The following is a 15,825-nucleotide window of genomic DNA, read 5'->3' on the forward strand; positions in this document are numbered from 1 at the left end:
TTGGCCCTTGAGCCAGGAGCACCTGGGTCCAAATCCGGCCCCAGACACCCAAAGATCACCCTGCTATGTGGCCCCAGGCAGGCCACCCAACCCCACTTGCCCTGCACCCTCCCCCAAATAATAATAACAAAAAATGTGCTTCAGTCTTTGTTCCAACACCAACAACTCTGTCATGGGTGGATCACATTCTTTATGATAAGTCCATCATAAAAGTTACTTCCATATTTTTCCCCCATTGCCATTGCTGATCGCAACTCCCTCCTTTCTTATTTCTCCACTACCGTGTACTATATTTTCTCTCTCCTTTCACTCTGACTCTGCTGTAGGGTCGTTGACTGGCTCAGCAGACAGATCCCTGGTCCTGGGGCCAAGAAGCCCTGAGCCCCCATACTACCCCTTAGGCCCAGAATCCACCTGGCCCTATGGTCCTGGGCAGGCCTTCCAATCCCAGCCCCTTGCAAGAAGTAAGAAAGAAAATGTGTTATATCTGACCACTCTCCCCCCCGCCATGGTCCATCCTCTCCTCCTTTATTCACATCCCCACCCCTTCCCCCTGCTCCCTCCTCCTTCTTACTCCAGATGTCTATTGAGTATATATGTTGTTTCCTCGCCTAGCCATCTCTGATGAGAGCAAAGGTTCCCTCTTTCCCCCTTGCCTCCCCCCTTCCATATCATTGCAATAGCTCATTGTAATAAAAAAAAAAATCTTATGTGAAATATCTTGGCCTATTCCCCCTCTCCTTTTTCTTTCTTCCATTCCATTTCCCTTTTTTTCTATTGACTCCATTTTTACATCATATTTTATCTTCAAATTCAGCTTTCTCCTGTGCTTCAACTATAAAAGCTCTCTCTACCTGCTCTATTAACTGAGAAGGTTCATATGAGTATTATCAGTGTCATTTTTCTATGCAGGAATACATGCAGTTCATCATCATTAAGTCCTTCATATTTTCCCCCTCTCCTTCAGTCTCTATGCTTCACCTGAGTCCTGTATCTGAAGATCAAACCTTCTGTTCAGCTCTGGCCATTCCAAAAGGAACCTTTGAAATTCCCCTGGTTCATTGAAAGTCCATCTTTTTCCTTGGAAGAGGACATTCAACCTTGCTGAGTAATTCATTCTTGGCTGCATTCTAAGCTCTTTTGCCTTCCAGTATATTGTATTCCAAGCCCTATGAGCTTCCAATGTAGTTGCTGCTAAGTCCTGTGTGATCCTGACTGCAGCTCCACGATATTTGAACTGTGTCCTTCTGGATGCTTGTAATATTTTCTCTTTGACTTGGGAGTTCTGGAACTTGGCTATAATATTCCTGGGGGTTGGTTTTTTGGGATCTCTTTCTCTGGGGGATCGGTGGATTCTCTCCATTTCTATTTTGCCCTCTGCTTCTAGAATATCAGGGCAATTTTCCTGTAGTAATTCTTTGAAAATGATGTCAAGGCTCTTTTCCTGATCATGACTTTCAGGTATTCCAATAATTTTCAAATTATCTTTCCTAAGTCTGTTTTCCATATCAGTTGTTTTTTCAATGAGATATTTCACATTTTCTTCTAATTTTTCATTTTTTTGGTTTTGAAGTATTGATTCCTGATTTCTGGTAAATTCATCAATCTCCCTGAATTCTATTCTTTGTCCGAAGGATTTGTTCTCCTCAGAGGGTTTTCTTATCTCTTTTTACATCTGGCCAATTTTGCTTTTTTAAGGTATTCTTCTCCTCAATAACTTTTTGAACTGTTTTGTCCATTTGACCTAAGCTGTTTTTTAGCATGCTATTTTCTTCAGCATTTTTTTGGATTTCCATGTTTTTCTTGCATCTCTCTCCTTTCTTTTCCCAGTTTTTCTTCCAACTCCCTCATTTGATTTTCAAAGTCTTTTTTGAGCTCTGTCATAGCCTGAGCCCAATTTCTGTTTTTCTTGGAGTATTTAGATACAGGAGCTTGTGCTTCCTTATCTTCAGACTGAGTATTTTGATCCTTCTTGGGCTCATTGCAAAATATTTCTCAATAGTCTTCCTTTTGTTTCTCTGCTTGCTCATTTTCCCAGCCTGGGCCTGGTTTGGGGGTGCTTCCTGAGCTTTTGGGACACTCCCACAAGGGTCTCAGTGTATGAGGCTCTGCCCTCCCTCCTGGTCTGTGAATGACCATAAGCATGACCTTCTGCCATGGAGCTGAGGTGGGGGGGGGGCCCTGCTGTTCTATGGGGGGGCCTAGACTGTGATCAGGATATGAATGTAGTCAGAGCCCCAGAGTCCTATTCCAGGGGCAGAGGATGGAGCTTGCAGTTTCTCTTCACTCCCCTCCCTCAGCTCAATGGGCTCATGCCCTGTGGGCTCCTGCTTACTGGGTCCGCCTGCTTCTGTTTTCAGGTCTGGGCTGCAGAAAGACCAAGCTGCTCCCTGTGTGCCCTGAGGGCTGAGCTCCACATGCTTGCTCTGGCAGAGGTCCCCTGCTGTTCCCCCACTTTGTGCCCGGTGCTCCTAGGGGTGCAGCTCAGGAGACTCCCCCGCTGCTGTGAGTTGAGACTCCCAGCACCCTGGGGCTGCCTCCGGGAGGCTGAAGTTCTGGCGGGCCACCCCTCTGACCCCGGGGAGCAGAGCCTTTCTTCTCTTTTCCAGGTTACCTTGAGTAGGAGAACTGCCTCACTGGGTCCCTTTGTGGGTTCTGTCTCTCGAAAGTTTAGTTAGAGTCCTTAGGTGATGAGTTTTATCAGAGAGCTCCTAAGACTGGATCCCTTCTTGTCACCATCTTGGCTCCGCCTTCCCATTTAGAATTTTCTTGGCAGAGATAATGAAGTGGTTTGCCATTTCCTTCTCTAGTCCATTTTACAGATGAGGAAACCGAGGTAAACAGGGTTAAGTGACTTACCCAGGGTCAAAGAAATAGAAAGTGTCTGAAGCCAGATTTGAACTCAGAAGAAGAAGAATCTTCTTTACTTCAAGACCAGGGCTCTAGCCACTGCAACACCTAGTTGCCCCAGGTGTTGTTTATGCCATTAGAATGTAAGTTCTTCTGATGGAGTCTAATGTAGACCAAAGTATACTGTTTTCACTTTATCTTCTTTCATACTTTTCCTTTTGGTCTTAGTCTGTTTCTTCTTTCACAACATGACTAATATGGAAATATGTTTTACATGATTAAATATATATATAATCTATTTAAAATTCTTACATTTTAGGAGAGGGAGAAGAAGAGGAAAGGGAGGGAGAGGGAAAATCTAGAACTCATTTTTTTTAAATGAATGTTTAAAAAAAAGAATAAGTGCTTTGAGGGAAATGATTCATTTCATCTTTTCTAAAGTATTCCTAGAATAGTGCCTGAGACATAGAAATAAATTCTTGCTGATTGACTAATTGTCTCCTTCACTAATTTCCTCTGTGGCCATAGATACATCACTTAGTTTTCTCCTAGATCAATTTCTTCATATATGTAATGGAGATAACACTACCAGTGATTAACATCTATATTGATCATATACCCAACTCAATACATCCAAACTGAACTCATTATCTTTCCCTCTTCTGAGTTTTTCTATTTTTCTTGATGAAACTACTGAGAAATTGCAGAGATAAAAACAATAACATCTGGTAATGGAGAGGATATTGATATTAAAAATGAGTGTTCAGTTTTGAACCTGTTGATTTAGACAAATGAAGGTGTTAGTTATTGTTAGGGGGATGTCCTGCACAGAGTTCAAGCAGAACAGTTATTCCCCATTGATGTTGAGATCCTCCAAATGCTATTTTTCACATATAATATCACATTGATTTTATGAAGTCACAGAATACTCCTAATCTCCAAAATGAGATCTGTGGCTCCTCAAAAGACATTGAACTAATAATCAATACAAAAAGAACTAAATGAATAACATTTTTATTCTTATTTAAACTATAGCATGCAGCAAGAGAGTTAGTAAATTGAGTTTTTCCACTGGTATATACACCTAAACAAGGGTGTGCTGGGGTCAGCTCATACTGGCTCATGAAAGTGATTGGTTAAATTTTTATTTTGAGCATTTGCACCTCAGAAATTGGAAAATACTACAAATTGCAGCTTGGTTTATTGTTTGGAGGGTTATCTAGACCTTTTAAAAATGATGAAGAGAATACCAGTATTATTTATTAAACTTAAAAGCGTGTCCTGCATACATTTTCCCCTTAGACTGATGTTACACATTTATCAGCATACCTCTCTATATACACAGGAACATATATATACATTTAAATGTATATAACATAATATATATAATATGCATCCACACATGTGCATTATATGTATGGCTATGTGTAGATATACTATAGAAGCATCTGTATGTATGTGTGTGATATATTTATGTATGTCTCGGACAGTCCTGGCAGATGAATAATAACCCAGGTCTAGAATTGAATAAATAAAAGAAGATGAGCTGAATTGCTTTTTGAGAAATCATTCATTGCTTTCAGTGATCACAATCTGCTCCATGACACATGAATACCACTTTCTCTAAAGAAGTAAAATTCCTGGTGAACCAAATGAACAGGTGTATGGTGGGTATCAGGAGGCTAACAGGTTATTACCAATGATGTCTTTTATAGAGAAAGTAGGAAATGGGGTAAGATGGGATGCCGCTATAGTTAGATTAAGGGATGGCAGATAAACCAAGGGGTTCCTTAGCAATTGCACAATGGTAGAGGCAGGCTTCTAGCATATAGAGGAACACCCTCTATGGAAGATTCATGAGATGTGGACAAGAATTCAATAGGATTACAAGTTTAGAGCTGGAGGAGACCTTAGAGATCATGAGACTACCCCACATCCATTTTACAGTTTCAGAAAAGGGAAGTGTTTTACTGGGGATGCTTGATTTCCCAAAAAAATTCCATGAGCTGAGTGCAAATATTGTTGTCCCCATTTTACAGATGAAAAAGTTGGGACCCAGAGATGTCAAGTGATTTGCTTAGTCACAGGAGCCAATGTTGAGATGTATAACCCCAAGAGGAAAATGAAGCCCAGTAAAGATACCTGGAAGAGAAGGGGGTGGAGAAAAGACCAAAGAAGGAGAGAGTGAATAAATCACATTTAAGAAGCTAAGTAGTAGTAGGATTAAGATTCAAAATCAGAACTTCTATCTCCAATTCCCTTTGCATTCTTAGTCCACTGCCTGTAAAAGGGATAGAGCTAGGGGTGGCTAGGCGCACAGTGGATAAAGCACCAGCCCTGGAGTCAGGAGTACCTGGGTTCAAATCCGGTCTCAGACACTTAATAATTGCCTAGCTGTGTGGCCTTGGGAAAGCCACTTAACCCCATTTGCCTTGCAAAAAAAAAAAACCTAAAAAAACAAACAAAAAACAAAAACAAAAGGGATAGAGCTGGCCAGGATTTTAAAGAAAAGCGTTGACCCATCAGGACCAATCTAGTACTGAGAAAAGAAAAGAATTCTTTTCTTTGCTGCAATGATAATTGGGTTGGAGAGTGAGAGTTAAATTCTCTAATTCCCATATAAGCTCTTGGAAGGATTTCTTCTGTGGATTTCCGTCAATCCCTTATAAATTAGCTGGGGAATTGAACTGAGTGAAAAATATAAAATGTCATTTTTCCAAATAACTTCCCAAAAGGTATGCTGGGGGTGCAGGGATCTATTTATTCACAAGGTAATGAAATATACAGGAAAGAGTCTTGGATTTGGGAGAACATGAATTTGATTCTAAGTTTTGCTTAGATAACCTGAGTATGACTTTAGGTAACATAAGTAACTTCTCTGGGTCCCAGTTTCCTTTTCTATAAAATGAGAATGAATTAGTGGAGTCCCCGGACTCTTTCCAACTCCCAATCTGTAGTCCTGCAGCTATTACTGAAGACACCTGTTAAAATTGTTGCCTCTCTGGAGAGGACAATGCAAGCAGCATCTCTGTCACATTTTTGCCCCAACACATGACTTACCCCATGCCCCAGAAATGTCAATGCTGGAACCACTTTCTCTTGAGCAATGCACTGCAGGATTCGTGGGGCTCCATACAGACCCCCCATACAGGAGGCCAGTGATGAGATGTATAACCCCAAGAGGAAAAGGAAGCCTACTAAAGATACCTGGAAGAGAAGGGGATAAGAGAAGACCAAATAGAGGGAGAGAATGAATGAACTACATTACAGAATAAATCCACCCAGTCAACTCCAGAATTCTACAAAGAATCATGTCCCACCCCAATCACCATTCTATAATGGTTACCCTGGTTCCTTGACCTGGCAGCCCTCTAGGTCCTCTGGATAGGACCACCCCAACTCCTACACCTATAGGTATGGCCTACTAGCCAAATGCCAGGCTAGGAACTAGGCTAGTCCTTATGCCAAAGGAACTTACATTCTACTGATGAATTTCCCAAATAAATTTGTTCATCAATGGATGTTCTCTCCAATGATGCAAATTGCAACCCATTCATGCCTGCTCCTCCTGTGTGACTTTTGTCCTCCCATTAGTAAGGGGATGTGTTGACAATTCTAGGACATCTTCTCCAGAAAGAACTGAAGCTGAGTCTCTTTGCTAGTTCTTCTGCCTCCCTGAGATTATATTTGCTAAACATTTGCTCAGGATTCTCACTGGTTCTCTAGTTCTTTTTTTTTTTTTTTGGCTTTGGAGTCACTTATAAAATGTTCCTAGCATTCCTGACAGCATTCTGAATGTTGACTTTATACCTTTGCTAAGGTGTTCTGTTTTCCCATCACTGGGGCAAGCTTCCTTCTTGCCGTAAAGGCATCTTTTGGCCTGTACAGGATTCTCTACTTTGCTAGTTAGCATCACCTCTCTCCACCTGTAGTGCCCTTGCCTTTTGTCACATGGTATAAATTCTTTCCAAGTTTCCAAAATGATGTTTTTATTGTTTCTAGCCTTCCTGTGAGCTATTTTTAAAAATTATCCTATTTCATTTTCCTTTCTTAATTAGAGCCTGTATTTTTGTTAGGTCCTATTGTTTATAAATGAATAGAACCTTGGGATGGCTTGCTTTTGGCTTTGGTACAACTGAATGATGGGCCTAATTAGCTTTTTAAAATTACTTTTCACATGATATATTGGAAAGAGCACTGAGCTTGGACACAGGAGACCAAAGGCAGAGTCTCTGCCTATTTGCAGCATGAGGTACTCAGGTAACTACCATGGGGGTGATAGTATTAAATCTACTTCATCTGGTTGTTTACGAGGAAAGTATTTTGTAAACTAAAAAGCAATACAGAAAATTGGATAGTGGTTCTGTAGAGAATCTTCCCTTGTTCCCCAAAATGTATGCACCTTATCTCTCAGTAGCTAGGTGGCACAGTGGACAGAGTATCAGACCCAAAGTCAGGAAGACTCATCTTCCTGAGTTCAAATCTGGCCTCAGGCACTTACTAATTGTGTGACCCTGGGCAAGTCACTTCACTCTGTTTGCCTCAATTTCCTCATTGGTAAAATGAGCTGTAGAAGGAAATAGCAAACCACTCCAGTATCTTTGCCAAAAAATAACCCTAAATGGAGTCATGAAGAGTCAGACATGACTGAACAAATAAACAAAAATATATCTTTGTCTGAAAAACAGAAACAACTGTAATATAAATGTGAGTTTTGACAGATGATGAAACACAATTCCCTCCTCTCAAGAAGGCCACAGTCCCTTTATCAGAAAGTTTTGTTTGATTGTTTTTCTTTCTTACAAGGGAAGGTTCAATGGGAGAGGTAGCAAAGTGGGAGGGTATCACATCAGGAAATGACTACAATATTTCTTTAAAGGCATCAATAAAACCTATTTTTAAAAAATGCTAATATTTTCAAGAGCAAACAATTCTGGGTCAGCCAATCTAGGAGTCAGGAAGAAGGTGCTGAGAACAGGATGTGCAAATTACATAGTAGGGGTGGGGGTAGGTGGGGTGCAGGGTTGATGAATAAAAGGCATTGAACTTTAGGGGTCCAAGTGAGCAGGGCAGAGGACCAGAGATCTTAAAGCTTATTCAACAAAAGGAAGTTTCTTATAGAAACTGGGGATCAAAAAGCTAAATAATTTGATGCAAATGGGAGGGATTTCCAGGGTAGCCAGAAAAGAATATTGATCAGTGAGTAAGAAAAGGATTACATGTAGGGACCACTCACTGTGTGGAATTTTTCCAGGCACAGTGGATTTAGGAAAGAGGGCCACCAGCTCAGGGAGGCTTATGTGAATAGAACAATGGGGGGACTGCTATCAATGCTCAGAATCTCAAATAAGGGTCTGAGAGGCAGTCTGGTCCGAACTTGGAGCTAGCTGCTGCTGTGTCCATTCTACAGTAAACCTACTCTCTTTAATCCTCGAGCTCCCATAGTTTCCATCTCTTGATGATGCCAACTGAAACCTAGCTTTCACCTGAAGACACTACAGTCTTGGACAATCTGATACTGGCTGATTCTTCCTTCATATCCTAGATGAAGCAGTCTGCAACTTCCATACCCTTGACTTGCTACCATCATTCAATACCATCTCTTTTAATCTCATTCCTTTTCTTCACATATTAGCCAAATGACTGGTCATTTCATCAGCATCTTACCCCTCTGTCCTTGCCCCTCTACTGTTCTCACTTCTGTGGGTGGCCCCCATTCCCTCTCTCTCTCTCTCTCTCTCTCTCTCTCTCTCTCTCTCTCACACACACACACACACACACACACACACAATTTTTGAGGGGTTAAGTGACTTTGCTAGGGTCACATAAATAGTCTTAGTTCAGATTTGAACTCAAGATCTTCCTGACTCCAGGATCAATGCTCTATCTACTTCACTACCTAGCTGCCCCAGGTAGTCCCCATTCTCAGTCTTTGCTGATCTTCTATTACAAATCTTACTGATGAGGTTCAATATAAGTTGTTGCAATTTAAATTAAACTTCAGTTTCTAGAAATCCTTTAATTCATCTCCTGGTTTTCTATCATTCTCCCAATAGATGTTCCAAACTGTTTTCTCCTTCTTCAAGTTCCCAACTGTACCCCATCCCCCATTCCTTCTCAATATATAATCTTTAAGAGGGGGGGAGTCTTCCAATAGGAGCTCTGCCATTTTCCTTCCTCCATGGCTCAAGAAATTTTGTCTTCACCCATTCTTCCTTCCTTTGGATCTCTGAGGACAAAATGGCATTCCTCTTTACAAAAGCTCCTTCTTCCACTTGTGTCCTTGATCCCCTCTCCTCCTGTTTCTGGGACTTTATTAGGACAATCATCCCTGCACCATCATTTTGTTTTCTTGCTCTCTTTCCACAAAGAAGCCCAGGCTTTTTTCTTCCTTTAGCTCATATCTCTTTCTCATCAAATTTTCATGAAGAATAGCTTATGCCCACCCACCCCCACTTTCTCTTTCTTCACTCCTTACTCCATTACCCTTGGTAAGAAGCTTTCTCCTATTGAAGCAGCTCTCTCAACATCACCAATTACCTCTTAATAGCTGAATTCAATAACCATTTTCCAATCTTAATCTTCCCTCACCTTGACCTCTCTATTGGCCATTCATCTCAAGAGTCTCTCCTTTTACAACTTCAGTAGCACTGCTTCTTTTTTGAAGAGGGAAGGGGAGGAGAGAGTTTTCTCCTTTTCTCCTAGCCACATTTGTCCTTTCTTCCTCTAACCTAAGCCTTCTTTTCTTCTCTCTATAAATTTTCCATGCTTACTGGTAATCTCCTCCTGAATATCTTGTCACACCTCAAACTCAGATGTCAAACAGCATTTCTTAAGTTAAATGCTAGTGATACAAAGATGAAAAATAACTCAGCAGCTGCTTTCAAGGTTTAGTAGCTGGATGAGACATGGAAACCATGGACATGGGCTCTGTAATGAATATAACTTATTAGATATGTTGGAGCTTCCCTTTTTTACAGGCAAGCAGGACAATGGTGTTACACCAAAAAGCAGCCAATTAAAAGGATTTCTGAGGCTCAGAGCTGCTTGAGGATCCTTTGCAAGTGAACACTAGCCAAATTTGAAGATCCTTGCTGCCAGAAACCACAGAAACAGCCTTAATCAGCTCAAGAGCAACCTTGAGCAGAAGCTGCAGTCTGGAGACCTTGCTTGGGACATTCTAAACATCACGTTGCCTGGCTTATTGTGTCTACAGATGTCTTTTCCCTCAACACCCACGGCCTCCCCTGAAAAGCCTCTCAAAACTATATTATCTCATCTCTTTTCCACTCCTCCTTGAGCAGCTGAGAACTCTCTCCCTCTCTGCTCCCTTGCAGAAACTTCTCTCCCCAAAAACCTTTTCTCAGATCATAAATACTGATCTGTGATCAGAATGTCTCATTTCATGTCCCTCTCTGGGCCTGGGGGCCTTCTGTTATCAAGACAAATATTTACAACCAAACTTACCATCTTCCTTCCAAACTCTGACCCAGCTCTTTACTTCACTCTTTTTCTTGGGAATACTGCCTTTTGCCTTTGATTCTTCTTTCCTATTGTTCTTACCTCTACAACCTCTTTCACATCTACTCCAGTTCTTTCACTTGTTGACCTCTACCCTAGTTATCTCCTGAACTATGGAAATAACCTCCTTACTGGTTTGTCTCTCTCTCTCTCTATCTATCTATCTATCTATCTATCTATCTATCTATCTATCTATCTATCTATCTTACCTCCTCTAATCTACACACAGTATTAAAAAAATCATCTTATGTTACTCCCCTGTTTGGGAATTTTCAGTAGCTCCCAGCTTCCTAAAGAATCAAACACCAGTTCCTTACTGTGGTATTCAAGCTCCTCTTCCATTCTAGATTTTCAGGTCTATGTCTCATTATTATTCTTTCATATATTTATGTTTCAGCCAAACGTTAAAACTACTAGGCATTTTTCAGACTCTTCCTCATTGCTTTAACTTTGATATATTTGAACATGTTGCTTATGTCTACAATGGATTTCTATCTCATCTTTGCCTTCCTTTGAGGTTCAGTTCATGTCCTCTCTCTTCTAAAAAGTCTTCCCTGATTCCTTGACCCCCCCCAACCAAAAGTGATTTTTCCTTCTCTGAATCTCTCCTGATTCATTATGTGTTCTATTCTATTCATTTATCCTATTCTATCTTGTTTAGAATTATTTATTTACATATCCCAGTCTTTAAGCACCATGATGACAAGGACTCTTTCATTTTTCATCTTTGTGTGCAGTATCTAGCATAATGCCTTGCTCATGGTAGGTTTGTCCATAAGTCACCAGTCATTTATTAGGCATTGTTTCAGGACTGATGTGAAGAGCTAGGGGTACAAGGAAAGGTCAAAATAAAGTCCCTGCCCAATGATATAAATTGGAGGTAATTTCAGAGGACACTAGAGGACTTAGTTGAATTGAATCAATATGGGCTTGCTTCTTCAGTGTCCAGGAAAATCAAGGGAAATACTTCAGCTGAACCCCTTCTCTCCTTATCCTCTCTCTCCTTATCAATCAGTCAGTTAGATGGGGTAGTAGATATAGTGCTGGATTGGGAGTCAGGAAGACCTGAGTTCAAATCTAACCTTAGATGCTTACCATCTGTGTGCCCTGAGCAAGTCACTTAATCTCTGTCTTAATGGCACCTTCCTCCCAGGCTTATTGTGAGAATCAAATGAAATAATAATTGTAAAAATCTTAGCCTAGGGTCTAGCATCTAGTAAGCATTATATAACTGCTAGCTATTGTTATTATCATTCAATAAGCATTTCACTAAGCATCTACTGGAATCAGGAAGACTTGAGTACAAATCGGGCCTCAGACACTGACTAGTTGTGTTTCCCTGGGCAAGTCATTTAATCTCACCTACTGAAGAAGGAAATAACCTTAAAGTATCTTTACCAAGAAAAATCCATGGACTGCATTGGCATGCTGTGGACCATGGCATCCTGAGGAATTGGATACAATTGGATACAATAACAATCATCTACCAGTTGCCAGACACTAGAAGCCATAGGGACCTAGAAGTCATCTAATCCAACTTTTTCATTTTAAAAATGAGGAAGTTGAGGTCCAGAGAAGTTAAGTGATTTGACCAAATCATGAAGGTTCTAGATTAGCAGAGCTGGGTTTAGAACCCACATTGTCTGACTCCAGTTCCACTGTGCTTTCTCCTGTGTACTATTATGTAAGATGGGCATCAAGGAAAATTCAAAAGGAAAGACCATGGTCCCAAGGTCACAATCTTTGAAGGAAAGAGATTCTTCCTCTCTTCTGGAATTCTCCTGGGTGGTGGCAGTGGAAATTACCGAAAACTGGCTGCCGAGGACTCTGCTTTGGGGTAGTTGCCTAGGGCAGGTTTGTCATAGTTCACCCACAGATATTTCCTGTACCAGTTCCTGCTCACTACTCAGAACCCAAAACTGTATATTTCCGTTCTTTGTGGGCTCTACATCTACCTGTGTCAGGAAGCAGTCATTTGTCCTATCGAGAAACTTTATCTCCACATTTATCCTAAATGAGCTATTCTTGTAGGGGTGTGTCTGTGTGTGTTTGTGTGTGTGTGTGTGTGTGTGTGTGTGTGTGTGTGTGTGTGTGTGTGTGACACAGAGATAGAGAGAGAGAGAGAGAGAGAGAGAGAGAGAGAGAGAGAGAGAGAGAGAGAGAGAGATTCCATCTCAGTTTCCTTCTCCTGATCAAGGGATCTTTAGTTTAGTCCTCCTGCAACATCTTTAAGATTTGAGCATGGAATTTCCACCCACAGAGATTCTGAGGTCCTTCCATTGTTTGATAGATTTTTTTTCTTTTTGTTCTATCCCTGCTTATTTGGTTCTGCCCTCTTCCTGTCTGTGGTGGACCACTGAGGCTCTTCCATTTATATAATAGCCTTTTAAAAGTTAATAGACACTTCCTAGTGAATTCTACTATAAAAGAAACAAGGTCAGCCTTACAAAAATGATATAGTGCAAATCACCTATCTCATCAGACTACTTCTTGAGAATTGTGTTCCATTCTGGAGACCACATTTTAAGAATGTTGACAGATTAAAGGTGCCCATAGGAGGAAGACAAAAAGGATGAAAAAAATTGTCTTATAGGGAGCAATTTAAGAAATTGGAGAGGCTTCAAACAAGAGGAAATAGTCTTAATTTCTTTGACTTCAGAGGAGAAAATTAGAACCATTGTAGAAATTCTAGGGAGATTGATTTCATTTGCAACAAAGAATTTCTTAATAGTAAGAACTATCTAAAAATGAATTGGGCTGCCTTGAGCAATAATGAGTTCCCTATCACTTTAGGCCATAGGATCACACATTTAAAGCAGGGAAGGACTTCAGTCCAATTTTAGTCCAATTGGACTTCAGTCCAATTCAGTTCAGGGAAAGGAAATGAAAAGGAAATTGGGGATCCCTGAGGACAATTGGCTTCTCTGCAGTTGTGCTTAGGGACAGACTGGAGAGAATCCTTTTCTGTTATGAACAATCTTTCCTTAACAACTGTACAACTATAAATTTTCCTTGATCATATTTTCCTAAATGGATGGGGAAGGAAAGGAAACAGGAACTTGGGGGAACCTAGGATAGCTAGGTGGTACAGTGGATAGAGTACCAGACCTAGAATTAGAAAGACTCTTCTTCCTGAGTTCAAATCCAGCCTCAGACACTTACTAGATGTATGACCCTGAGCAAGTCACTTTAATCCTATTTGTCTCAGTTTCTTCATATGATAAAATGAGCTGGAAAAAAGGACACCATTCCAGTATCTTTACCAAGAAAACCCCAAATGGAGTCAAAAGAGTCAGACACAACTGAAATGTCCAAACAATAACGATTGGGGAGGGAACTGGGAAAAGGGGGAATTGGGAAGAGGGAGTGGAGAAAGTTTTACTTGTATTCTATCTCATGAAGACCAGAGAAAGAATTTTCTTGCAATTCATCCAACAGAAGCGAAAAGATAATATCTTAAACCTAATAAAGGTCAGAAATTAGAGACTCTTTTACCCCATCGGGTTTCTTTGAAATTAAAAGGACATCTCAGGCCCTCTCTTCCTCTAGGAATTCAAGGAGGGAGCTCCCTGAGAAATACCAAGATATCTTTAAGTCTTGAGTTTCAACTTGCTGAAAACCTGTTTGTTAAAACATGCCACTGAGGAATGTACAGAATTCACTAATCTTGTTACCCTTCCTCTCAGTGCATAGTGCACTAAATCTGAAAATAAAGAGATTCTTGCCCAGCCAAGAAAAATACTGGGCACCACAGAGACTTTCCGTAAGAGCACAATGTCCTGGGGAAATCAGATGAGGGCTCATACCATAGCCTATAGCCTCCACCCTAGTTGGGGTCTTTGCCATCACCCTATCTCTATGGTCCTTCCTCTTCTTGTTCACTCCCCTCCTTTCTCTGCTCACTGGCCTCTTCCTCAGAGTGGGTACGGGTAACAAGAGGACAGGAAAATCACAGCAGTCAGTTTAGCTTCTTATGCAGAGCTCTAGAGAAAGGTTTTCTCATGATAGAGATTGGAACCATTGGTTAGAGTAAAGAGTTTCAGTTCCCTGTAGAATACAATTTCTAAGATATTTCCTTCTTTCTGTGATCATTATTGATGGAGAGCTGAAGATTACCAATGGTCACTTCATCACTTCCAAGTCTATAAGAAATTCCCCCCACCCATTTCTATCTGTTGAAACTCCTTCTTTTATCCAAGACGCAATCCAGATGCCACCTACTCCACAAAGCCTTCCTTAATTCTCCCTTCTCAAATTTCTTATAACATTTTCCCTGAACCTCTCTACTTTGTACTTATCTCTTTTGATTTCATTATTATCTATGTGCTTTCCACCCCCCCCCCCTCTAGACTGTAACTTCCTGGAGAATATGACTTGTGTCATATCTAGCTCCAATTTCTAAGACAGTAGGCATTAAATTAAAATTTAGTGAATTGAATTTTAAAATAATTGTTATGTTTAGTAACAAAGCTCTTTACGTATTTCATAACATTTCATTGAACCAACAAGACCATGAAGAATCTAGTAGCTCCTTGAAATGAAAGACTTGGGCTTTCCTTCATGATACCAAAAGTCCACTTTCTTCCACAAAGACCAGGAGCATAAGATTTAGAACTGGAAGATGGAAAGCTGCCTTTTTCATATCACCCTCCTCTTAAATGGTATATATTTTAATACTAGAGAGGAACAGTTCTGGCAAAATCATTCTTGCAGTAAGACTTACCTTTTCTGCTATCATGAAATCATATCGAAGGGACTCTCTGGTACAGATGGCACCCAGCAGAAAGACAAAGATGATATAAAGAAACCACCTGCAAAGAAAAACTGTTTAGGACATTGTTGTGTACTGTAAAAATGTGTCTCTCATGATGCAACGAATATGAGAAAAGTAGGGACTGAAACATTAATTGAGGCAATACAGAAATAAAACATTTAATAATCTTAAGTTTTTCTTCTAAAAGAGGAATTAAAAGAGAGAGAGAGAGAGAGAGAGAGAGAGAGAGAGAGAGAGAGAGAGAGAGAGAAAGCTCTATTCCACCTGAGGCAAAGAAAGGTTAACAGAATTGCCCAGGTCATACTGCTCCTAAGTGTTACTGGTAGTAACTTTTGACTGGGTAATTAGGGTTAAGTGAATTTGCCCAAGGTCGCATGATGTATATAGGAAATATTTTAACCAGATCTTCCTACATTCTATCTACCATACTATTCTGCTTCTACAAATGCAATATTTTGTACAAAAACTAATTTCTGAAAAATTATTTGCCAGTTAATTACATTTCAGTAGACTAATACTACAAAATAAATAGAGAAGAAAGATGGAAATAGAAAAGAGAACAAGAGAGAATAGGGCTATGATGGGGAGTAACTGAAAGACCTCAGGCTGAATGGCCTCCCAAAAGCAAGCCAAAGGAATCCATTCATTCAACAAGCATTTATTAAATTCCTCCTGGATGC

At 40.4% G+C, this 15,825-nt stretch overlaps 1 protein-coding gene across 10 annotated transcripts in view; it reads right to left on the bottom strand.

Moving 5' to 3' along the window:
- Positions 1–15,825, bottom strand: part of SLC12A8 (solute carrier family 12 member 8) — a 171,037-nt gene that overhangs the window by 28,031 nt on the left and 127,181 nt on the right. For all 10 annotated transcript variants that reach the window (XM_074214709.1, XM_074214712.1, XM_074214703.1 and 7 more), the window contains 2 exons: positions 15,095–15,182; positions 5,911–6,057 (listed from right to left, as the gene is read on the bottom strand). In XM_074214709.1, the coding sequence (XP_074070810.1) occupies positions 5,911–6,057; positions 15,095–15,182 (235 nt within the window). The remainder of the gene's footprint in view (positions 1–5,910; positions 6,058–15,094; positions 15,183–15,825) is intronic.

This window comes from Macrotis lagotis, chromosome 1 (assembly GCF_037893015.1).
Source record: "Macrotis lagotis isolate mMagLag1 chromosome 1, bilby.v1.9.chrom.fasta, whole genome shotgun sequence".
In the NCBI taxonomy this organism is placed as follows: domain Eukaryota; kingdom Metazoa; phylum Chordata; class Mammalia; order Peramelemorphia; family Peramelidae; genus Macrotis; species Macrotis lagotis.